Source organism: Manis javanica, chromosome 17 (genome assembly GCF_040802235.1).
Source record: "Manis javanica isolate MJ-LG chromosome 17, MJ_LKY, whole genome shotgun sequence".
NCBI classification, from domain to species: Eukaryota; Metazoa; Chordata; class Mammalia; order Pholidota; family Manidae; genus Manis; species Manis javanica.
In genome coordinates this window covers 17489426-17513647 of record NC_133172.1, presented here as the reverse complement: position 1 = coordinate 17513647, position 24222 = coordinate 17489426, and the positions used below count along the sequence as shown (strand labels likewise).

General features: G+C 36.6%; 2 protein-coding genes and 1 long non-coding RNA gene across 33 annotated transcripts in view; 1 reads left to right on the top strand and 2 right to left on the bottom strand.

Annotated features, from left to right (window-relative positions):
* Positions 1-2128, bottom strand: part of ZNF565 (zinc finger protein 565) — a 33508-nt gene extending 31380 nt beyond the window's left edge. For 4 of the 12 annotated variants that reach the window (XM_037021404.2, XM_073226262.1, XM_073226272.1 and 1 more), the window contains exon 1: positions 1725-1862. The gene's annotated coding sequence lies outside the window, so the exon portion shown is untranslated. Of the gene's footprint in view, positions 1-424; positions 449-558; positions 614-1724; positions 1863-1985 lie in introns of those variants that run through there. The other 8 variants (XM_073226265.1, XM_073226264.1, XM_073226268.1 and 5 more) reach the window with 7 other exon arrangements.
* ZNF146 (zinc finger protein 146) lies at positions 1936-23949 on the top strand. Of its 20 annotated transcripts, none has more exons than XM_073226292.1 (5): positions 2142-2289; positions 4126-4191; positions 11365-11456; positions 18646-18688; positions 20927-21284. In XM_073226292.1, the coding sequence occupies exons 1-4, from the start codon at positions 2208-2210 to the stop codon at positions 18649-18651; spliced, it is 246 nt and encodes an 81-aa protein (XP_073082393.1). In that variant the 5' UTR covers positions 2142-2207; the 3' UTR covers positions 18652-18688; positions 20927-21284. The 20 variants fall into 20 exon arrangements, 19 of the variants coding, with proteins under 19 accessions (XP_073082391.1, XP_073082387.1, XP_017524409.1 ...); XR_012126795.1 differs by lacking the exon at positions 18646-18688 and adding an exon at positions 17068-17203 and having other exon boundaries at positions 2154-2289; XM_073226285.1 differs by having other exon boundaries at positions 2166-2296; positions 20927-23949.
* LOC140843032 (uncharacterized) overlaps positions 16305-24222 on the bottom strand; it is a 43058-nt gene continuing 35140 nt past the window's right edge. The window contains exon 4 of the long non-coding RNA XR_012126803.1: positions 16305-16402. This is a non-coding gene — a long non-coding RNA (uncharacterized lncRNA). The remainder of the gene's footprint in view (positions 16403-24222) is intronic.

Genomic DNA, 24222 nt, shown 5'->3' with positions numbered 1-24222 from the left:
AATCTGCAAATTAGACTGCCAGTTCTCTTCAAAAGCATCAAGGTCATGAAAGGCAAAGAAAGACTGAGAAACTGTGCCAGATAAAGAAGACAGAAAAGACTTATCATCTAACTGCAGCATATGATTCTGGATTGGATCCTTGTTCAGAAAAAGGGCACAAGTGAAATTTGAGTAAGGTCTGTAGATTAGTAGTAGTGTATCAATGTTAATCTTCTGGTTTTGATTATGTAAGGTGATTATGTAAGACAGTAATATAGAGAAGTTGGGTTAAGACTGTCTGGAAATTCAATTTTTGTAACACTTTTAAGCCTGGAACTAATTTAAAATGAAAGTTAAAAAATTTTTTTTAAATGAACATTAGGTGTGCAAGGAACAGGGTGGATATGGGCCTTTCAGTTCACCTCCAAGGCTCTCAGTAACTTACTCCAATGGCAAATACAGGAGACCAGGTCACTTTGGCAGGAGTGGAGTCTCATGCAGGAAGTTTCAGAAGAAGGCAAAAATAACATGTCAAGAAAAACCAGAAGGGTTTTAGGGAAAGAAGAAAACTTAGTGCACCTTGAACTTGGCTTTGGATGTTCAACAGCAATTCTTCCCTTTTCTCAAGGTCTTTCTTGGAGAAGAGTTCAGAAAAAGGAATCATGAGTCATGAGGACATTCTTCAAAAGTCATCCCCTACCCTCTTAACACAGTTGGAGGGAGGTCAGAGAAGACTGGACATGATGTCCAATCCCAGTGTCACAGGAAAGGCTGAGGTTAGCACTTCCCAGGGCCACAATCTAGCCTAACTTCACAGATTTTTACAGGGTCTGAGCACTGGAGCCACAGGCATGCACAATGGGCACTGAATGAATGGCCAGTGTCATATGAACACAACCACACATCCACTCTTCAGATACACAAGGACACAACCACACAGACACCTCCACACTCTCATACACAATCACAATCTCACACCCACGAAGAAGACACAGTCACACGATCCCCCACCATGACACACAAAGTCACTCTCACATAGTCCCAGACTTCCTACCCCAATACCCATAAATGCCCCATACATACACAATAACACACCCACTTGGAGAACCCATACAATCATTGGCACTCTACTCTGGCCCACTCAGTGCTAACCAGTCATAACTGAACGTAACTCTGGAAACACACACATAGGCAGACACCTCACAGTTGCACACACAGCAAACATTTCACAGACACACCCTAAGGAAGACAACAGGGATATACACACAGTGTCACCACACCAAGACACACAACTGCACACAATACCATATATGGCCACAATATAATGCAAACAAAACCAAACACACTCCTTAGAGCCATGTAATCATAACCGCACAGACGTCCATACCCGTCGTGGTCACAACTACACTCACACCCAAGAACAAGAAGTACAGCCACATACACAAGGCTACAAGCAGTGATCACCTCCACAGTCACAAGGACCCCACACGCCAACACACAGTATCACACATGGTTGGTTACACAAACACAAGACTTACCCCCTGGAGATAAGCAGTCACAACCCGTACACGTACGTACACACACACACACACACACACACACACACACACACAGGCACCCACACCTGGTCACAGCCACAAAGACTCATTCAGAATGTGGCATCCTCAGCCCACTGCTGCCTGAGCGCACAGACCAGAGACTCTGGACACGCACTCGTCCCCGCCCCGGACTCCCAGACGCCTCACCTTCTGCCTCCCCTTGGTCGCGTCCGGGTCCCTGCGGAGCTAAAGATCTCGCCACGACGTCAAAGCAGACGTCGGGCCGCTGGGGACTCTGGGAGACGTAGTCCAAAGCCAGACAAACCACAGACAAGATGGCGTCCTCGAGCCTCAAAGCCTAGGTTTGGCCCGTTTGACCATATGCCCGGGAGGCTTCCAAGACGGAGCACACGCTCCAAACCTCCCACTAGGCTTGAGCTGATCTTCCCCCAAGGCAGGACTACTCACCCCGAGAGCCCCATAATCACAGGAAGAGGCAGCCAAGTTCGTGCGGGAGAAACAGAGACAGAGACTGTATCGACCAGCAAAGCCTTAAGGGAAGTGTAGTCCAAGGCCGGAAAAGCGGCGTTGCTGCTGACAGAAGGTAATCAGATACCACCCTGGGCCTGGTCGCAGTGACCGTGCGGGCCGCGTCGCGAAGACTTATGGGAGTGCTCACTCACTCTCTGAATGCGCAGGCGCAGCGCACCGAGTGGACATTTTGGTCTTTGTCCGCGGGTCGATCCGGCCCCTGGGTCCACGTGGCGCAAAAGTAGGAGGTGGGATGTGGGCGTCTTGGGCCGGTGGGGTCGGGGAGGTTGAAGGGGAGGATTCCGGATCTGTTGGGGTGCGGCGCGGGGGCGGAAAGTGGGTTTAAGACCGTCTGGCCTACGTGTAGAGTGGGGGTGGGAGCCTCTAAGGAGGGTTCGAGCTCGTGTGACCCGAGAAGTCTGACCGGATGTTCGGGATTATCGAGTGAGAAACTGTGTGGGTGCCGAATTGTGTACGGCTGCGTCTGTGCGGCAGATGTAGGAGACCAGCACTGAGATAACGTCTGAGCCGCACTTCCCTTGTCGAAAGTGCTGATAACGACGTGCCATCTTCCTGGATTGTCCGTTTAACTTGAAGATTAGAAGGGGGAAAAAAGCTAAGTGGTAAATAATTTAAAACTGGCTTTTTATATAAAAACACATTTCTTCTTAATTGGAGCAGAATGCAAATCACCGTTTTTTCTTCCTTTTTTTTTTAAACAAGTAAGAGTATTTCAAAGGAGCTTTTTGTTAGGGGGAGCCTGCTTCAGACGATCGCAAATCTTTGGAGGTGTTTTAAAAGGGCTGCTTTTAAGGCCTCGGCTAAAGATAAGTGTTATACTTTGAAAAGCAGTGTCGTATAGCGTAGAAAGCCCACGATTAGGGAGTCAAGGGTTTGGGGTTCTACGGGAGGCACAGTTATTCTCATTTGAAGAAAATTTCGTTGCTGGAATGCTTACCCATGAGTTTGGACTACATTCCAGGTGTCCTAATCTTAAATGAAACCCAGTTTGTATGGATTTTGTGCAATAATGAAAAAATTGCTTCTATCTGCAAAAATCCCTTTTTTAAGGAATCCATCCACAGTCATTCTTCCCATCGTTTTAAATGATAAGTGAGTTAAATAATGGGGTAACAAGTTAATATCTACAAATCAATAGCCTTCAAATACATAAACAGCCGGGGAGAAGACATAATATAAAACCACTACTTAAAATAGCAATAAAAAATATTGAGGAATAAACTTAAGAAATAAACTTAAGAACTTTTAAAAAGTGCTGAAGGTCATAATGTGAACAAATAGATAAGCCAGGTTTTTCAGTAGGAAAACATAAAAAAGTGTGTGCAAACTTAATTCAATTGATTAATTGTGGTCCAATAAAAAGTCCAGTTTTTTTCTTTTGGAATTAGATAAGCTTATTTTGCACTATATATGGACAAGTAGACAAACTAGAATAACCAGTAAAGCTGAAAAAGAAAGCATTTGGAGTGTGGGGAGGTAGGAGCTCAATGATAAAATTTTTAAAAATAAGTTCTCAGAAATTAAAAGTGTTACTGCCAACACAAAATAGGCCTATGAAGAAAAGTTGGGCAATATCTAACTACAGATGTATTTTCTTTTTAACCCAGCTATTTCACATCTGGAAATTAATCCTACACATGCACCTGTATTTTGCTTGAAATTGTATGATGTACAGGGTTGCTCATAGGAACAGTTGGTGCCTATTAGTAGGAGATAGGTTCGAAAAAATGATGGTATTATCAACACGACAGAGTAATATGCCGCTGTACAAAAGAATGAGGAGGAAGCTTTCTATATACTGACGCTGAAAAACCTCCAAAAATGTATTGTTAAGCGAAAAAAGCAAGGTATACCATGCATGGTATGCTTGATTTGGAGTAAGAAAGGGGAAAAATATGTATTTTCTATTTAAAAAATAAAGAAAGATATGCAAGAAACTAAAAAAAGTGGTTGTCTTTGTAGAGGGTAGTGGTACTAGAATAGATGTGGTAAGGCAAATATCTTTTTGTTTTATAACTATATGAGTTTAGGGTTTTTTTTTGTTTTTTTTTTAAAGATTGTAGGCCATGGAACCAGGCTGCCTCTGTTAACTCCTGCCAATTTCAGCCTCAGGGACCTTCAGGTATTTCAACTTGTACCTTATTTCTCCTCTAGTAATGTAGAGAAAATAACAGTATCTGATCCACAGGGTGGTTGTGCAGATAAGTGAATTTTAAATTCTAAAGAATAGTGCCTGGTATGTAGAAAGTACCAGGTAAATATTAAATAATAGCATTATTACTATCTGTAAAATAATACCTTCTCAGAAAATAGTACAGCCATTTGTACTGTTGTGGTAGAAATTTTTGAACAATTCAGATATGTAGATGCTCTTTCATGTTTATAAACTTTTTTTTTTACATTTACTTTTATAACGCATGAGGAAGTTAGATTTCTGTGTTCAGGTTACATTCATCTTTAGAAACTTGTCATTACCTCCTTCATGAGATTTGATTTGTATCATGGTTCTAATTCATAAACTCTGATGATATTTTTACAAAATTCCAATTGTGACTTATTTTTGGTCAGAATGCATCAGAGATATCTTCAAATTGTACAACATGAGGAGAGACATACTATAATGACTGATCCATCATTAGTGATTGGTTTTTTCCCCTTTATGACCTAACAGTAATCTGGTTTTATTTATAAACTGTAGTAATGGTTTTATTTTGGTACATACAAAAGTCTCCCCATCAATTATTTAATGGATAGTTTTAACCTAAATAAATAATCTTTGGTGAATCAGTAATTTCTTCAGGGATTGCAAAGTGATTTTCTAGTTTTTCATTCCTTTTACATTTAGTTGATTGCTACCTTAAATTTTCCTGGTTTTTGCTTCTCGAAGCATCATTTTAAAGTTGTGTTCTAATAACTGTAACTACTGTAGTTGTATTATCTATTCTATATTAGAACAGTATTAGCTGGTGAACTCTCCTTCAAGCTGACTCCTCTGTCTCAGTTTAACTTGCTACCATTTAACTTTGAAAGCTTTCTTGCACTGCAGGCCCACCCACCTTTTACCTTCCCTCCCAGACTTAGAATTGGCCATTTCTCCAAGGAGCTCTGGTTCCTTTATTGGAGAATGGTATTAGAGACCAAGATCTGGGTGCTGGATGTTCTCCTTGCTTAAGAGGTAACACTGTTTCAAGGCCATTTTAGTGACCAAGCTAGAAAATCTATTTTTTAAAAACATAACTTCATGTTAGTGTTTCTAATTCAGTTTAAATGATAACAGTAGGTTTACCTAATAATTAGCTCCTAATTGTATTTGACAGTAAAAATTTTGAAACATGTTTAACAGAAGTACTTATTTTCTTTGTTTTATATTGTAGTATTAAGAAAATGTTTTCAAAATAACAATACTGATACTTGTAGTAACCATAAACACACTGTATCATGTTACTTTTTCATGGATCTAATTGAGAACCTCTTGAAGACATTTTTGCAAAAGCCCAATTTTGACTTAATTTTGGCCAGAATGCATCGGAGGTGATTGTCAAATTGCATAACATCAGGAGAAACATACTGAAAAATTTCTTTGTAGCTGTTTTTGTCCCTGGAATGCATCCCACTAAAGCATGTGTAGTCAGAGTTGTCTGTTTCAAAGTCATTTGAAATCCTTTCTTTGAAGAAAACATTATCAAGTTAATGTACACTTGGGTATGTATGTTTCAATTTGTTTTCAAGTTCAGGGACTTTAAAAAAAATGAGTGATTATTTAAAAAGTAATGCATTTCTATGATTTAACAAAAAAATGTATCTCATAGATACCTTGTCTCTGCTCCCCCCTACCCCTTGCAGTCTTCTTGTCCCAGTTAAGTATATTATGGGTCACTATATTTATTCTCTCCTATCCCCCACCCTCTTTACATAAAAGGTAGTATACTATATAAATCTGTTTCTCACTTCCTTCACTTAAGAGTATGTCCTGGAGATCTCCTAATTATTCGATGTTTTTTCCTTTTTAACAACAGTGTAAATAAGATGCCATTGTGTGCATGTACCATAGTTGAGTCAATTATACATTTTGTTGTTTGATATTTGGCTTGTTTCCAATCTTTTGCTATTACTAACTGCAGTAATAATTGTTTTTATCTGTCATTTTGTACTTAAGCAGGAGTATCTCTAAAGTGGATTGCTACAAGTGCAATTGCCCATATAGCTAGGTACTTACTAGCAATGTACAAGAGCACCTTTTCTCCTGGAACTTTGCCATCAGAGTTCAGTGTTGAAGATTTGATCTTTTGCCAAAGGCATGAGTGAAAATTGGTATCTCTAAGTTTAATTTATATACTTTATTATGAATTGTGGTTGAGTATCTTCCATGTGTCTAATGGCCATATCCTTTTCCCCATTTTTCTATGGCTTCCTTTTTCTTTTTGGAGCTGTTAATGTTACGTTAGAAAGGTTAGCCCTATGTGAAATGATTTGGGATTCTTTTTCAAGTTTTAAATTGTGTTTTGATGTTCTTTACAGTCATCTTTTTTAAAAAGATGCAGAGTCAGGAGGTTTTTATTTTTATGTAGCTAGGTTTATCAGTCTTCATATGTGGTTACAGTCAGACTTAACCACTCCAGGTTTCACCTCTACTTTCAAATTCTTACAAGGTTATGTTTTTTATAGGGTTTCATATTTATAATCCATTTAGAGTTTATTCTGGTATATGATAATTAGGTGTGCATCCAGGTTTATCTTTTTACAATTGGCTACTCCAGTTCTTCCAGCACCATTTATTAAAACATTTTGACTTTACTATTTTAAGATTGGATTGTAAACTCAATTCTCATATGTATTTGGTCTATTTTGGTCTTTATAGTCTCATCCATCTTCTAGTCTGTATTTGTGTGCCAGTACTTCTCTTTTTATTATTGAGGCTTTGTAATTACGTTTAGTATCTGATAAAGCTAGTCTCCTCTTACTGTTTGTCCTTTTCCCAGTTTCCTAGCTGTTCTTGCTTTTTATTTTCAACACAAACTTTAGAGTCAGCTTGCGCAGTTCTAGGGAAAAAAATTATTTTTATTAGTATTTTATTACATTTACAAAATAACTTAGGAGAAAGGGACATTAGATCTTTATGATTTTATATGTTCCGGTTTCCTTTAGGGTCCTCTGGAGTGTTAAAATTTTCTTCATTAAAGTTTTATATACTTCTTGCTAAGTTAATTTCTAGGTATGTTACTTTTCTGTTGCTATTAGAAATGGAGTCATTGTATATATGATTTCTATAAATTTTATTTCCTGCTTAACTGAATTGCTTATAATTATATTTAATAATTAAGGCAGTGGATATCCTTATTTTTATTTAGAATTTAATAGAAATGCCTCTGATGCTTTGCATTAGATATGATGCTGGCTTTTGTGGTCAGATAAAGATAATGATTACCTACATATAGATTATCCATGCACCTAGGTTTCTTGGGATTTGAGTACAAATTTTCAGGCTGAGTTCACTGTTGTTGCTCAGGTGCAACAGCTGAGAAAGATCATGTTAATCAAGGAAAACAAAAATCCCTGCAAATTCTGATACTTCAGTCTTTTAAAAAACAGAACAAAAACAAGATGCCTGGTAAGATGTCCATTCCTATTGTTTTCTTTCCATTCCTTCTTTTTGAGTGACCCTTTCTTTGCACAGTTCTTTTGTTTACTTTTGTGTTTTTTCATAGCTTTGCTTCTTGAAGTTCTTGTGTTTTTTTTAAATTCATTTTGTTACATTTTTTCATTTTTTTATCTGCTTTAGCAGTATTTTCAAGGTGAATTTACTTAACTTTTGGAAAATTACCTGTTGTTTTTCACTATTTTTCTTATAGTATCCTTGTATGGACACACAAAAATATTACTTTATGTTACTTAGTGTTTGTATGAGATAGGTTTTCCTAGACAAGTACCAGGAAAAAGCAGGCACAGTAGCATTCTGTGCTTCCAAGCTCTTGTGCCTTTTCCAGTACTTAAAGCAAGGGACTTCCCCACTTCTGGCTTGATGATCCTAACCTGGGTGAGGCTGACATTTATCTCCATCTTTCTGTTTTCCATAATTCTGCACAGTACTTGCCTTCCAGGATGATGCATGCTTCTAGAAATTGCTAAATCTGAGGACACCTCACTCCCAAGTACTTTTTATTTATATTTATATTTATTATTTTTATTTTGCTATCATTAATGTATAGTTACATAAACAACATATTGGTTACCAGACTCCCCCTATTATCAAGTCCCCACCACAAACCCCATTACAGTCACTGTCCATCAGCTTAGTAAGATGCTATAGTATCACTACTTGTCTTCTCTGTGTTATGCTGCCTTCCCTGTGTTGAGGAACCTCCATACTACTTTCCATAAGAACTATTTTACATTCCCACCAGCAGTGTAGGAGGGTTCCCCTTTCTCCACATCCCCCCAACATTATACATGCTAATCATAATGCCCCCTTTTCCCCCTTATCCCCCCCTTCCCACCCATCCTCCCCCATCCCTTTCCCTTTGGTAACTGTTAGCCTATTCTTGGGTTCTATGAGTCTGTTGCTGTTTTGTTCCTTCAGTTTTTTCTTTGTTCTTATACTCCACAGGTGAGTGAAATCATTTGATACTTGTCTTTCTCTGCCTGACTTTTTCACTGAACATAATACCCTTTAGCTCCATCCATGTTGTTGCAAATGGTAGGGTTTGTTTTCTTCTTATGGCTGAATAATATTCCATTGTGTATATGTGCCACATCTTCTTTATCCATTCATCTACTGATGGACACTTAGGTTGCTTCCAATTCTTGGCTATTGTAAATAGTGCTGCGATAAACATAGGGGTGCATATGTCTTTTTGAAATTGGGCTGCTGCATTCTTAGGGTAAATTCCTAGGAGTGGAATTCCTGGGTCAAATTGTATTTCTATTTTTAGTTTTTTGAGGAACCTCCATACTACTTTCCATAAGAACTATTTTACATTCCCACCAGCAGTGTAGAAGGGTGCCGCTTTCTCCACATCCTTGCCAACATATGTTGTTGTTTCTCTTTTGGATGTTGGTGATCTTTACTGGTATGAGGTGATGTCTTATTGTGGTTTTAATTTACCTTTCTCTGATGATTAGGGATATGGAGCATCTTTTCATGTGCCTGTTGGCTCCCTAGTACTTTTTAAGCCTACTTTTCTGCTTCGACCTACAGTCCTTTTCTATTTAATCTAGGTCTTTCATCAGTTCCCTCTAGGGTGAGGCCTCCTCGTGCTGTAAAGAAATATTAACTGCAGGTTTCTGAACTCTTTTAAGTCCTTGGAAACCCCATCAGCATGGCCAGTTATTCCTAGGCTTCGTTGCGACTTCTTGTTTTGGCTCCCTGTTTGGGTCTGCATTTGGTAGAGTTACATGGAGTTTGTTTTTTTATTAGACTCAGTTTTAACAGTTCTCTCTCAGTGTGAATCCCTCATTCTGAGAATGAATATGTTCTGAGATCTATTACCTCAAAGACGTCTCACCGTTATCTAGTCTTAACTGTTATACCTACCACACTGTTGCAGTGCCTGCACCACTTCTGCTGTTTGGGGTGTTTGGGCTACACTTAGCTGTAATTTAGAGTGAACATATATTCTCTATATTAGTTTCACTAAAGATGTAGTGTATGGATTGGCTGCCTGTTGTTCCTTCTCTTCGGCCATTATTCTTGATGTTTTGTATGGTTTTCAGAAGTACTAGAAAGAGTCAAAACTAAGCCACCGAGCTCCTTTGAAACCTTTCCTGACTCCTTGACTGTTGGTATTCCTAGGATTCTGGCCTTGACCATCTTCACGTACTGTGTATATTCTCTATAAGCAGTCATAGTTACTGTGACTTACATACTTATATTCCACCTATGTATTCGGCAGCAGTGATATTCTGACAACTGACAAATTCCTATTTCCATTCAAGGCCTGTTCTGAATTCCTCATGTGTATGTGTAGTTGCCTACAGATTCTGCCTCCATGTTCCCCAGAAACCTGACACTCTCAATCCCTGGAGTATCAAACTTGATCTCCTTTCTCCTGAAGGTTTTCTCCAGCCAACTCACCCCTCATGTTTCTCTCATGTTTAAATTATTCTCTAGGCATTCCATGTCTTCCACATCCCAATGCAAACTGGTGACTAAGTTTTGTCAGTACACACAATATACATTGTATATGTGTTGGAAGTAACATGTTTAGGATTTTACATTTTTTATGATTTCAGCTTTATAGAGAAGTTGGGATAATACACAGAGGTTCCTTATATTCTTTTTTTATTACAATTTTTTTTATTAAGGTGTTATTGATAAACACTCTTATGAAGGTTTCACATTTAAAACAATGTGGTTACTACATTCACCCAAGTTCCTTATATTCTTTTAACCCAAATTTACCAATCATTTTCATTCTGGTGGGGGTTTTTTTTTTGCTTTATTTTTCCTTTTCTCATTCTCCAGATATGTGTGTAATTTTTTTTCTGAACCTTTTGAGACTAAGTTGCACACATACTCCTTTTATCTGTAAATACTTCAGCATGAATTTTCTAAGAACAAAGACTTTTTTTTTATAACCACAGTACAGTAATCAAAGTCAGAAAAATTTTAACGTCAGTACTATTATTTGATCCAAAGCCCATATTCAAATTTTGTCAGTTGTCCCAATAATGTCCTTGAAATTTTTCTTAATGAATGGATGGACATATGTTTACAGGACGTTTCTAATACATAGTTTTCGTTCAGAGTATAATATAAGCAAAGTAAGTATTAGGACTCCAGGAAAACTTCTTGAGTTTTCCTGAATACTGTCAGAACAACTTCCTATGCATTGTATCCTTGTGGCTTAGTTCTGATAGGCATATGTTGCTGTAGTCACAGATATTTCATATGGGAATAAGGGGCATAGTTAAAATCTCAGGAATCTATGCAGGGGTGTCATCCTGCATATAAGGTATGAACAGTTTTCCTGTGTAACTAAAATTCTGAAAGTGAATTCCTTCCCCCACCCTCCCATTTTTGTATGTGTGGAGACCAAAATGGCGTAATGAGGGTATGGCTTTGAAATTCAGAATTCAAATATTCTTAGTTCCTTTGCTCATGTAATTGTGGGTGCTTTAATCTCCGGGCAAAAGGTCATTACTTTGTTCTTCTTCACAGGGTCGCTTCCTTGTGTCCCCCTGGAAACTGCAGTTTCATCCTTCAGAAAGCCAGAAGCCCCAGGGCTCAGCCTGGGTTACAGAATGACACTTTGGCCCCAGCATTAACATTCTAGTGATGTCATTTCCCCAATTGCAGGTTATAAACTGACCAAGCTGTATGTGAGCCTCTGTTGGAATAAGAAGACAAACTGGATGGTGGAGAAAGAAGTGAAAAGGAAATTTGTCCAGGTGAGTGAGTGACAACCTGGCGTCTTGCAGTTGTTCAAGTCAGCCTTGATGCCTCTAAAATGCTTTTAAGGGTGTTTTTTACAAGCACTAGTCTAGGAGTATTACTTGGTATGAATTATTTCGGTAACTGAATGACATTTTGAGTCATCATTTTTTTTATATTTTAGTACTCTGCTTCTTTAATCACAGTATAGAAGGGCCAGGTTCCCCTCTAATCTCTATTCTGGATGTCAGTACTTTGTACTTCAGTCTTCATTTGTACTGCATCTGTGTGATTGTTACCTTCTGTTGATAATTTCGTGCTCACATCCTCTAATGTGTGTAGATTGCTTTTCTCATGCATTGTCTCTTACAGGTCTTAAATCTTTACCTATTGTCTGACATTTAAATTCATTTTATTATTTAACACATTCTCTCATTTTTTCAGTGGTTAAAGCCTCAGAATTACATTTTATATCTGTAATCATGCTTTCTGTTATCTTTGTATCCACCTCCCACATGACACATCAGCAGGATGCTCCCATACCTCTCTCAGAAGTTGTTGCTTTTGAAATCACTTCTGCCTTTCTGCTGTGTGTGTGTGTCTATATAAATGTATTAGTCTATTTTGTCTTTCATATAATATATCAACGTGTAAAAATTTTGAACACCAAGGCATATGGTAAAAAAGTCTCCTTTTACCTCTTCCTACACTGTAAAGGAGTGCTGAGAGCATCAAGAGTCAGGAAAAAGAACTAATGAACCTTAGCCTGACCCTAGAGCAAGAGCCACCCAGTTTTTGTATAAACTACCAGAGGCTAAGTTAAGGAATGCGCCTGCCCTAAATTAGATAACTAGAAGTGGGTAACAGCCTGGGGACGTAATCCGTGATAAGCCACGTAGACAGGCTTGTGTAAGCAAGAGATAACATCTGGAGCGGTTAGGCAACTGACACGCTCCCTAAAAGGTTACAATGTTTTCCATTGGTTACAATATAGAATGTGTTTTGAAATTATTGGTTGTAGAAATGCGCAGGCTTCGGTGCAACGGCTGTGAAAACCCTATATAATCCATACCCAAAGTTGCCTGGGGGTCGGCAGCTCGAACTCGGTCTGCGTGTCAGGGGAGGTGCTGTCGGCCCCAGCTTGCTGGCTGAATAAAGACTTTGCTTGGATTTACATCTCCGTGTTGGTGTGGCTTGTTCTCTGGGGAACCCCGGAGTCCTGGACCCTAACAACAGTTCTTCAAAGTTCTAGTTGCTTTTAAGAATTTCACATGTATCCTTCTTGAGGTAGTCTGTATAAATAAACCGGCGCACATTATGTGTCTGCTGCAAATATGAACATACACAAGTCCTTGTTTTCTTCTTACTCATATAAATAGTGGTATGTATTCTGTTGTGCACATAGTTTGTGGGTTGTTTCATATTTTGTATTTTTTTGTTTCTGGGAGAGATTCTCTATCAACACATAATTTATTTAACCTATTTCTAATCTATGGACATTTAGGTTGTTCCCAGGCTTATGCTATTAAAGATACAAGTACATCCATACTTGTTTATATTGCTTTGCAGAGAGATGCAGATACCGCTACATAATAATTTACTCTTCAGTGAACATACTGAGTAAAAGTTATATTTATTTATAGATTTGATGGAAATGGGCACAATGTTCTCAAAAGGAAAAAATCAATTTATATTTCTACCAACATAGTGTTTTCATACATTGAATAAGTATATATTGAATATGTATTAGGCACCATTTCAGGTACTGAGGAAGTCAGTGATCAAAGCATTCAAAACTTCTTCCATTCTGAGGCCTGTATTCTAATTGGGGAAGACAGACTATGAGTAAATAAGTAAAAATATATATTCTGTTAGATGGTGAGGTGAGTGCTATGGAGAAAAATAAAGTCAGGAAAACTGGCATAGAGAGGGCCAGTTGGGGTTATATTTAAATAAGTTGGTCAGGGGAAGAACTCATTAAGAGGATCACATTGGAAAAAAAGAAGTGTGTGAGAGTGGGGCATACAGTATTTGATGGGAGAGCATTCAACCAGAAGGGACAGACAGTATTAAAAGCCCTGGGGCTTGCTGTTCAAGAATAGTTATCAGGGCTGTGGGCTGGACAGAGTGAGCAAAAGAGAATAAGAGTAGGTTTCGTTAGGTGATGGGCCAAACATAGATTTTGGCCATTACTTTAAGTGATTTGAGAGACCATAAAGAGGTTTTAGTCAATGGAGTGAGGAGATCAGAGTTAACATTTTAGTGGCTGTATAGAAAATAAAGTATAGGAGTCCACAGGTAGGAGATTAGTCAGAGGCTTTTGTAGTAATTTAGGTAAGAAAATGGTAGTTGAGCTAGTGGCAGATAGATTGTTAAGATATTGTAAAGGAATTCCTGACATGATTGGCTAATAGATCATATATCAGTTATGAGAGAAAAAGGAATCATTGATAACTCTTGAGGTTTTAACTAGAAGTGAATAAGATAGAAAGACATCTACTGAGATAGAAACACCAGGAATTTTGGGAGCTTGATCAAGAGTCTTCTTTGGACTTAACTAATTTTGACGTATTTACTGATCATCTAAGTGTATGTTCACAGAGGCAGTGGATATACAACTCAAGAACTTAGGGAGTTAGAAAGTTGTGACCTCTTCTGCTTTTTATACTCGGGAGCTGCTTTATTAAAAAATGGTGTCTGCATTTCCTTGCTCAGTTCTACTTTATCTACCATTCAGGGATTCCAGTGAGTTTACCACATGTGCATCCAGCCTACGTTTCTGGATTGTGTTATAAACAAGGACATGGTGATTTGACCCTGGAGGCTGTGCCTTATGTTTTAAATAGATTATGCATGACAGCTGTTCTTGAAAATGAGTGGCAGCTGCTCACCCACATCCTTTCTCATAAGACATTAGAATTATAGCTACTTCCTACTCTTACCAACAATGCATTTTCCTTTTTTTTCCCATTTCTCTTCTTCACCAACATGAAAAGTAGGCAGAGATATCTTTATTTTACCATTATAGAAGAAAGGATCTGTTTATGTTATGTTTGAGTCAGTGCTCTAGGAATTCACTCCCACTTTCTGTTTGATTGGTGCTCTGATGATCTGAGATGTTACCTTTTTAAGTTTTTTCTCATTCTCTGCTTTTTTTTCCCTCCTTCCCTCTGTCCTCTGACTGGAGGTGACTTCTAGAATACCGCATTCTGCCTTTCCTCCATCCCTTTATAAATTAATTCCCAGAAAGGACTCATCTATTCTGAAGTTAGAAATCACTTTTTCTATAATATTTTTATTTTGGCACCTCTAGCTTTTCTGTCTTGCCCACTGTCATTTTACCTGTTTATCAATAGCTGTCTGACTTTTTCATTCTTACTGTGTCAGACAGTGAAATCATAATATCCTGTCCAAATCAGAGATTTCAGCACAGTATTTAGGCCCAGAGGTTACTTCAAACCAGTTTAATATTAGGTTTGGGTTATTTATTTTCTTACGGTCCTTGTAATATGGTCAGTCAAGCCTTTAAAAAGATATGCTTCAACATCTTGTCCAAAAAGAGGACATATTACAATTAAAGAAGAGTACAGTGATCTCCTATATACCTACTATGTAGATTTGGTAATTGATGTTTTGCCATGTTTATTGTTTATGTGTGTCTAAATCCCTGTGCATGCTCATTATATTTGCTGAAAACACTTTACTCCTAAAAAATTAAGTATGTGTTTTCTAAAAATAATGACATTCCTTGCCTAACTAAAATACCATTATCACACCTTAGACAAATAGCCATAATGCCCTAATGTTATGTAGTATTCAGTCCATATTCAGATTTCCTCAGCTATCTCCAAAATACCTTTTATACCTTTCTTTAAAATGCCAGAATCCAGTCAAGGTTTAAACTGTAGATTTGGTTTTGTGTTTTTAAATCTTTAAAGTCTAAATGGTCCTCCCCTCCTTTTTTCCACCTTCACATTGCCCTCAGTGTTAAGAGAAAAAAAAAAAATATGTTCAGCCATTCAAAGGAAAGAGCAGAGCCATTAATGCTATCCAGCATCTCAGGTTATAGTTAGGATGTTAAGATCCAGGTACATACAAATTTGTGTTTAAAAGTATTTCATATGAAACATACATTAGGGAAAGTGAATCTGACTGTGATTAGAAGTTCAGGGAAAGGTACTTAAATGAGAGATAAGAATGAAGAAATCTTTTTAGACATATGTTATTGGAGCTGCTTTCAGGAAGTTCTGTAGATTGTGAGATGGTTAAAAAATAGGAGAGGTCAGGCTAAGCCATGAGGAACATAATATATGTAATTGTGACTCTGGTTGCATATTTAACATGTTTGGCATGTTTCTTCCTCAGGGCCTTGTGCACTTGTTTAAATTCTGCTTAGAATGCTCTTGCTCTAGATATTGGTAGGGATCACTCTTACTTGCTTCATGTCTTGACTCTTTCTCAGAAGCCACCCTATCTAAAAATTAAAACTTTACCCTTTCCCTAATTTTTTTTCCAGAGTATATATAACTTTTTAACAAACCATCTCCTTTGTTTATTTAATAGTCTGTGTCCACTGGAATGTAAACTTGAGGGCAGAGAATTTTGTCAGTTTTGTTCAATACTGCTTATCCCTAGAGCTTAGAACTGTGTCAGAAATATAGTAAGGAGAGGGAAAAAATTTGTTGAATGAATAATGAAATGTTTTGAGTAGGACTTTTGGTCCTAGGAACTTCTACATTTATTTTTTAATAACAGCTTTATTGAAATACAATGCACATAACATAAAATCCATACTTTAGGGTTTGGATAAAAATCCAAATTCAGTGGTTTTTAGTATACTCACAAGTTGTACATCCATCACCACTGTCTAATTCCAGAATATTTTCATCACCACAAAGGAAACCCAGTACCAATTAGCCATTATATTCTTAATACTTGAGGACCACTTGGATCTTAAAAGTTCCTGTAACAAGAAAAAAAAATCTGTAAGTGTATATGGTGACAAATGTTAGCTAGACTGACTGTGGTGGTCATTTCACTGTTTGTATATTTGCAGTGTATACAAATATTAAATCATGTTGTATACCCGAAACTAATATTATATGTCAATGATACCTCAATTTTAAAAGGTTTTAAAAGAGGATTTATGGTAAATTTTAAGTTTGATGGATTTTACCACAATTAAGTATAAACAAACAAACTCGAGGACCCCCACAGCTGGTTTATGTGGACATTAGTGATATTTACCTTATTTAAAAGGAAAATGGAAAACTTGTAAGAAATACTTATTTAAAAATAACAATAATAATCCTATTACATGTAAACTTAAATATTTTTCTTAATAAAAATAATCTTCCAAAATTAAAAAATTTAGTGAGTAGAATGACCATTGTTTTTCATATTTGTAAATATCTTTACTATTTGAGTTAATAGAAGACAGCTTGATTATCATTTCTGATGTTGGGATATGGGTCACCTAAGTGTAGAGATTCATGACTTAAGAAAGTTTCTTTGTTGTTTGAATATTTTCTTAATTATTTTTCTCCTTTCCTTTCTAGAATTTGTTTTACTCAGCTATCATATTAACTAGGTTTATCCTTTGATTTTGTCCCTTTTTGTTTTTTTTAGGTATAATTGAAATACAACATAAATGAAAAAATGTGGCTTCACACAGAAGTAGTTAGAAAGGAGAGAAGTATTTCTGTAGCCTTTTCAGATAATTGTGGATATATTTCTTTGGTACTACATCAACACCTGAAAAATGGTAATTTTTTTCAAGATTAGCTGCAGTGTGTGGAATCTGAAACTTTATCACTATATTTTTTTGTTTTCTTACATAAAATCCACTTGTCTGTCTGAAACTGAATGGATCTTTTACCCATACATGATTTCATACCATAATGCATTGGTCGATTGAGTTAGGCAGATCTTTGAAATGTTGACATATCTTGTTATATGATATCAAAACAGCATATCACCACCACCAGTCGCAGTAGATAAGTCCTTTAAGTATTGGGAACTTACAACTCTCATGGCAAAGGATACAGGTTTTCCAAAATTCTAATTTTTGCTTTGTTCCAATTTTTGCTTAAAAACTCAAATTTTATCATTCTTATCAATTGTTCTTGAAATGACTGTCTCCTTTCTGTCTGAAGAAAGCACCTGCCAAATAGTATCCACCTGAAAAATCAGGTGTAAAGCAGTTGTTTATTAGTTAGTAAATTAATAGTGCTCCATGAAAAAAATGCCCATGAAATAAAATAAAAATGGTGCTCCAAGAAAAAAATGGCAATTTAGCTTACAACTTAAATGATTTGACCAAGTGCTTTTCTTTGAGGCAACTATCATTTTTTGGTGTACAACAGAACTTTATGTGAGATGCATAAAATTTTATTCTTATGTACATTTTTTTCCTTTTTGTGGAGTTGATACTTGTTTAGTTTTCTGTATTTACCACACACTCCCTTGTTCGTCCTCAGAAGAGTTAAAAGCCCTCTCAATACTAGTTTCCATGTGGTCAAATGTATTGGGAAATTTCTGGTTTTCCCTGTGGAAATACTACTCAGAATTTTTATCCTCCTGCTCCAGTCTGGACTGGCTGTACTTTTCATCTGATAGTCAGCTTTTGTAGTTTTTTATATCACCATTCTTAAAGAAATTTTCTTCATTGTTTTCTCTATGTTACATCTCTTTTTTGGGTGCTGTATCTATTGTCTTCTCTGTCTACTAATTTTGGTGGAGCACATCATCTAATAGCATCCTGAGAGGAAAGCTGTATTTGAGGTACCATTTTTGAGTATTTGCCTATCTGAAAAATGCCTTTGACTGTTCCATTAAATTGATAGGCTAAGCTTAGAACTTTTCGCTCAGAATTTTGTCTTCTAGCTTCCCATGTTCCTGTTGAGAAATTTGATGCTATTCTTACTTCTCTTCCTTTGAGTGATAAATGTTTTTTCCTGAAAACATGGCCTCTTTACTCTTTTGAAATGTAAACAGTAATGTGTCTAGGTATGTGTCTTCTGTTATTCTTTGTGTAGGGTACCAAATGGGTCACCTAAGTGTAGAGATTCATGACTTAAGAAAGTTTCTTTGTTGTTTGAATATTTTCTTAATTATTTTTCTCCTTTCCTTTCTAGAATTTGTTTTACTCAGCTATCATATTAACTAGGTTTATCCTTTGATTTTGTCCCTTTTTGTTTTTTTTAGGTATAATTGAAATACAACATTATATTAGTTTCAGTTGTACAAGGTAATGAGTTCATATTTTACGTATTGTGGAATAACCACTACAGTAAGTCTAGTTAACATCACATAAGTAATTACGTTACATCCTCATGACTTATTCTATAACTGGAAACTCATACCTTTTGATCCCCTTTAACCATTTTGCCCACCCCCCACCCCCACCTGCCTCTGGCAGCCACCAGTCTATTCTCTGTATTATGAGCATGTGTGTGTGTGAGTGTGTGTTTAACATTCCACATAAAATTGAGGTCATACAAGTATCTGCTCTCTGTCTGACTTGTTTCACTTAGAATAATGCCCTCAAGGTCTATCCATGCTGTCACAGATGTCAAGATTTTATTCTTTTTTATGGCTAAATAATAATACATTGTATGTATACCATATTTTCTTTATTCATCCATCTGTGGACACTTAGGTTGTTAATATACCTTGGCTATTGTAAATAACGCTGCAGTGAACATGGGTGCATAGATCTTTTTGAGTTACTGTTTTTGTTTTCTTCAGATAAATAACCCAGAAGTGGAATTGCTGGCTTTATATGGTAGTTCTGTTTTTAATTTTTGGAGGAACTTCCATTGAATTTGCTTTGTTAAAGCATCTACCAGGAAATTACACTTGTCATTTGTACTAATATTTTATTGGCCAAACAGCCATGCCAGAGTTTGTTAGGGTGAAATAGTGTAATTGCTTCTGCAGTAAGAAGACTCTGTTATTGGTGAATGATAATACAGTCTACCTTCCCCGTCCCAACCCAGTCTCAATTCCTAAGTGAACTTTTTGTTTCCTGCCTACAAAACTCTGTTATTTTTCACTGATAAAATAAGTATCTTCTCATAACTATGATTAGTTTTAGGGTTCTGTTTGCTGTGTATTACCTTTATTTCCTCAGGCTTTCTTTTTTCTCTTGACGTTGATCTTTCATGTTAGTGGAGTTTTTCAGATGTGTATGGAATATTGGCTATATAGTCATATTTAAGGATGATTTAGTAAAAGGTGACTGATAGCTCTTTTGTTTCTAGATACTTCTAGTCATCTGGTAGGCTTCAATGGATCAAAGTAAAATGCCTCATGGACCCAGGGTCTCCTCCCTGCAAAAGGGTTATATTACTGCCTTACTCCCACTAACTCAGGCGTGTCTGGGTCATTTATTTCAAGAGAAAAAAAAAAGTACAAGTGACAGTTGTCAATTTGGGGTCATTCTACTGATATTTTTCATGGGCCTTTCAGCTGCTCCAGAAAAGGATCCTTTCAGAGCCTGCTCACAAATATATACACTGGTTGCCAACTTTTGGCCTCAGCTGCAGAATATGCTAGAAATCTCACTATATTATGTATAGACTTAATCCCATTGATTTCAGTATAGCAGTCTTCCTCTGTCAGTCATTTGCTGGCTGTTCTTGAATCTGGAGTTTCTCTAATTAAATTTCTGCAAAGAATAATCTCCATTTCATACAAAGGAGTAGTCTTTTCTCCTCCTGACTGGGAGGGTAGAGGTCGGATTGCATCTTGTACAGTCTTTTTTCAGCCACCATCTTTCACTCTTTTTGAGGTGCTTAATTCCCTCCATTTCCTGAGTCTTTCTGACATTTTGTTGCACAAATCAGCTTGCTTGACAGTGGCATCCTCTTCTGTAGTACCGTTACACATTTGAACTTCAGCTCTGCTCTCTGTAGAAAATCTTCATGTGCTTTACGTTACTGAAAAATTTAACTCCTGTGTGTATTGATGTATGTCCCTTATCCTTTTTATTTGTGAGCTTGTACATTTTACCTTCTGTTGTCATTTTAATGGAGCTCTGGGATGAAGCAGTTGTTGGTTATTCCTTTCCTTTTCTTAGGCATCCCAGGTAAACATTCTCAATTTTATGTTTTTATCTTTTTATTCGATTAGCTAATTGCTCAGTGTTTGTTAGAATTTGCTGAATTATGAAATGAGAAGTTATTTTTCAAGAGTAATCTAAGCTTTGTGTACCCATGAATGTTAATTTTCTACCCAGATATTTTCCACAAGAGTTTCCTTCTCAAAATTTAGTTGGAGTTATTGGTCATGAGGATTCTTTAATAGTGTGAGTTGGGCTACCAGAGTTAATCCCAAAAGCACAATCTGTACTTTTACTATTAGTAAAAGAAATAAATAACATAAAGCTAACATTTATTGAGACTTAACATTTGCCAGCCACAGTTCTAAGTGCTAATTTATATATTAATTCTTTTGAATGATGGTTCTTTGTACTCCATTTTAGAAGAAGCCTGAGAAGATGATGAGCAGATAGAGAGGAAGCAAGACTTGGGAGGCAAGTTGCATCCATCTCCAGTAAAGTACAGACTGAGAAAAAAAGCAGTGAATATAAGAAAATTGGAAAAAATACTTCCTCTTATGTCAGACATTGTATATTTTAAGACAACACCTTCTCAATATACCTAGAGTTTGAAACATAATTTAGACTTAATCATAAAGGAAGTTGTGTAGGAAAGAATCATCACTTTAATTAGTTTGTAAGTCCTGCTACAGCTTACTTTATGGTAATCTCCTTGAATTTTAAATCAGCATGGAAATGCCTTCAATTAAAAAAAATTGAACCCCATCTGATATCTGAGCATTCACACTGGAGAGAAACCTTGTGAATTTACTGAATGTGGGAAAATTTTTACTCACATGTCACACCTCATTGTATGTAGAGATCAGGCTGAAGAGAAACCCTGTGCTTCTAAGGAATATTGAAAAGCCTTAAGGTAGGTGAAAAATCTCATTGAGCAGAAGAAAATTGGAGACAAACCAGTGAATGTAACAAAACTTCGTTGAATATTAGAAAATTCATACTCAGAGAGAAAGCTTTGTGCCGCATATGATAAAAGTTTTCTCTTGAACCTTGTCCCTCTCAGTACCTTTGAAAGGCCATACACAGAGAAGTCCTATAAATGTAAGAAATGTGGAAATACCTTCAGCCAAAAGTAAATCTTCATTCAAGAAATTCATACTGGAGAGAAACCTTGTGAATGTGGGAAAACTTCCATTCAGATGTCACACCTCAGTCATCAGAGAATTTGTAGTGGGGAAAAAAACTCCTTTGCTTGTAAGGTATGTGGGAAAGTCTTCAGCCACAAATCAAATCTCACTGAGCATGAGCATTTTCATAACAGAGAGAAACCTTTTGAATGTAATGAATGTGGAAAAGCATTCAGCCAAAAGCAGTATGTCATTAAACATCAGAACACCCATACAGGAGAGAAGCTTTTTGAATGTAATGAATGTGGAAAATCCTTCAGCCAGAAGGAAAACCTCCTTACCCATCAGAAAATTCACACTGGAGAGAAACCTTTTGAGTGTAAGGATTGTGGGAAAGCATTCATTCAGAAGTCCAACCTCATCAGACATCAGAGAACTCACACAGGAGAGAAGCCCTTTGTATGTAAAGAGTGTGGAAAAACCTTCAGTGGCAAATCAAACCTTACTGAGCATGAGAAAATTCATATTGGAGAGAAACCTTTTAAATGTAGTGAATGTGGTACAGCTTTTGGCCAGAAGAAGTACCTTATAAAACATCAAAATATTCACACTGGAGAGAAACCCTATGAATGTAATGAATGTGGAAAAGCCTTCTCTCAACGAACATCGCTTATTGTACATGTGAGAATTCATTCAGGTGATAAACCCTATGAATGCAATGTATGTGGAAAAGCCTTCTCTCAAAGTTCATCTCTTACTGTGCATGTAAGAAGCCATACAGGCGAGAAGCCCTATGGTTGTAATGAATGTGGGAAAGCTTTCTCTCAGTTCTCAACCCTTGCTCTCCATTTGAGAATACATACAGGTAAGAAGCCTTATAAGTGTAGTGAATGTGGGAAAGCTTTCAGCCAGAAGTCACACCACATTAGACACCAGAAAATTCATACTCATTAAAAACCTTGTGAATATCTTGAAAGTTGGAAAGCAAAGGAATTTGCACTTCAGAAATAGCCATTTGGAAGGAAAGCATCACAAGTGAGTGAAACAAGCTAAAAGCTAATGGGACATCAGAGGATTTATACTTTAAAGAAAGACATTTGTATGATAAAAACCCTGTGCCCAACAACAACAAAAACACAGGTAATGCTGGAACTGTGGGTATGTTTCCACTAAAATTGAGAATGGAAGACATGCTTATGATCATTGCTATCTACATAGATTTGTAGATCTTTACCAATGTGATTTAAAAAAATAAGTTGCAAGTACTGGGAAGGAAGAGACTTATTGAATTAACAGAATAGAAGAGATTCTGGAAATATCTATGCATTTTAGAATACAGTAGATAAGGAATCAGGAGGTGAGAAGATAATGGAACTATTTAAAAAATGATTTGGAGGCAATTTATCCTCCAAGGAAAAAAAATGAACCATGAACTATATACAAAGGTAAGATCCTGGGGGATTAAAAAACGAATATGAAAAAGCTGTATACAAAAATGGTTATTATCTTGGGAGTAGGAAAACAAATCTTATAACAATTTACCTAGTGGTTCTATGCTGTTTGTATGCTTAGAAAATAAGTACCAGGCTATTTACTGTGGCATGATTTATAGTAATCATAAATCAGAAACAAATGCCCACCAGGAACAAAATGGTAAATGCTTATGATGGAATGAATCTGTGTATCTGTAAAAGGTAACATGAGATCTACATGTATTACAGAGAAAGATCTCCAAAATCATGTTGAGGGGGGAAATGAAGTTGCAGAATGACACATGACATTTTTGTAAATTTGAATTAAATCTTTCCTCGTAATTCAGTACTATATTATTAATAATAGATATATATGTATGTATGTTTTTAAAATGTTTTTGAGATGGATTGGAAGGATACAGATTAAACTCTTGACAGTGGTTGCCTGTGACGACTGGAGAAGGGAAGGGGATGAGTGGGAGGCATAGGGTAGGGATTAAGGGGGACTTAACGTTTTATATATAAACATCCATTTCTCTTAAAAGCTAAGACTGAAGGTAAATATAACAAAATACTGGATAACTTTCAATTGGTGGTATATGGATATCTTGTCTTATTTTTTGTACTTTTCTGTATTTTAAATTTTTTCTCATTACTAAGAATGGGGGTGAGGATGGGAACACTGTACCTGTAGAAAACATGTTCTAATGGATTCATTCCCAATTAAATACTAAGCTTTTTATAGAAAATATTTCTAAAATTTTATCAATGATGAGTGGATGGATTTGCTTTGTGTAATTTGAAATTATCTATTTTACTAAAATTAAAAATGGCAGAATAACCCAAATCTGTTTTTACATGTTATTGTGTACACTATATGGTCTGCATGTTTCTGACGTTATTTTGCAACATAATCATTCGAGTTCAGAAATTTTTAAGAACTTTAAGGATTTATGCACAAACTTCATACAATTATTGGTCTTTTTCAGATAAACTGATACTGGAGTGTCAGTTTTCCTGTCCTGTAAATTTCCATGGTCTGCATGTGAATTAAAAATAAGGTTTTGGTCATTTCACTTTTAAAATATTAAAATAGGTTCCCAGAATTTCCACAGTTTTA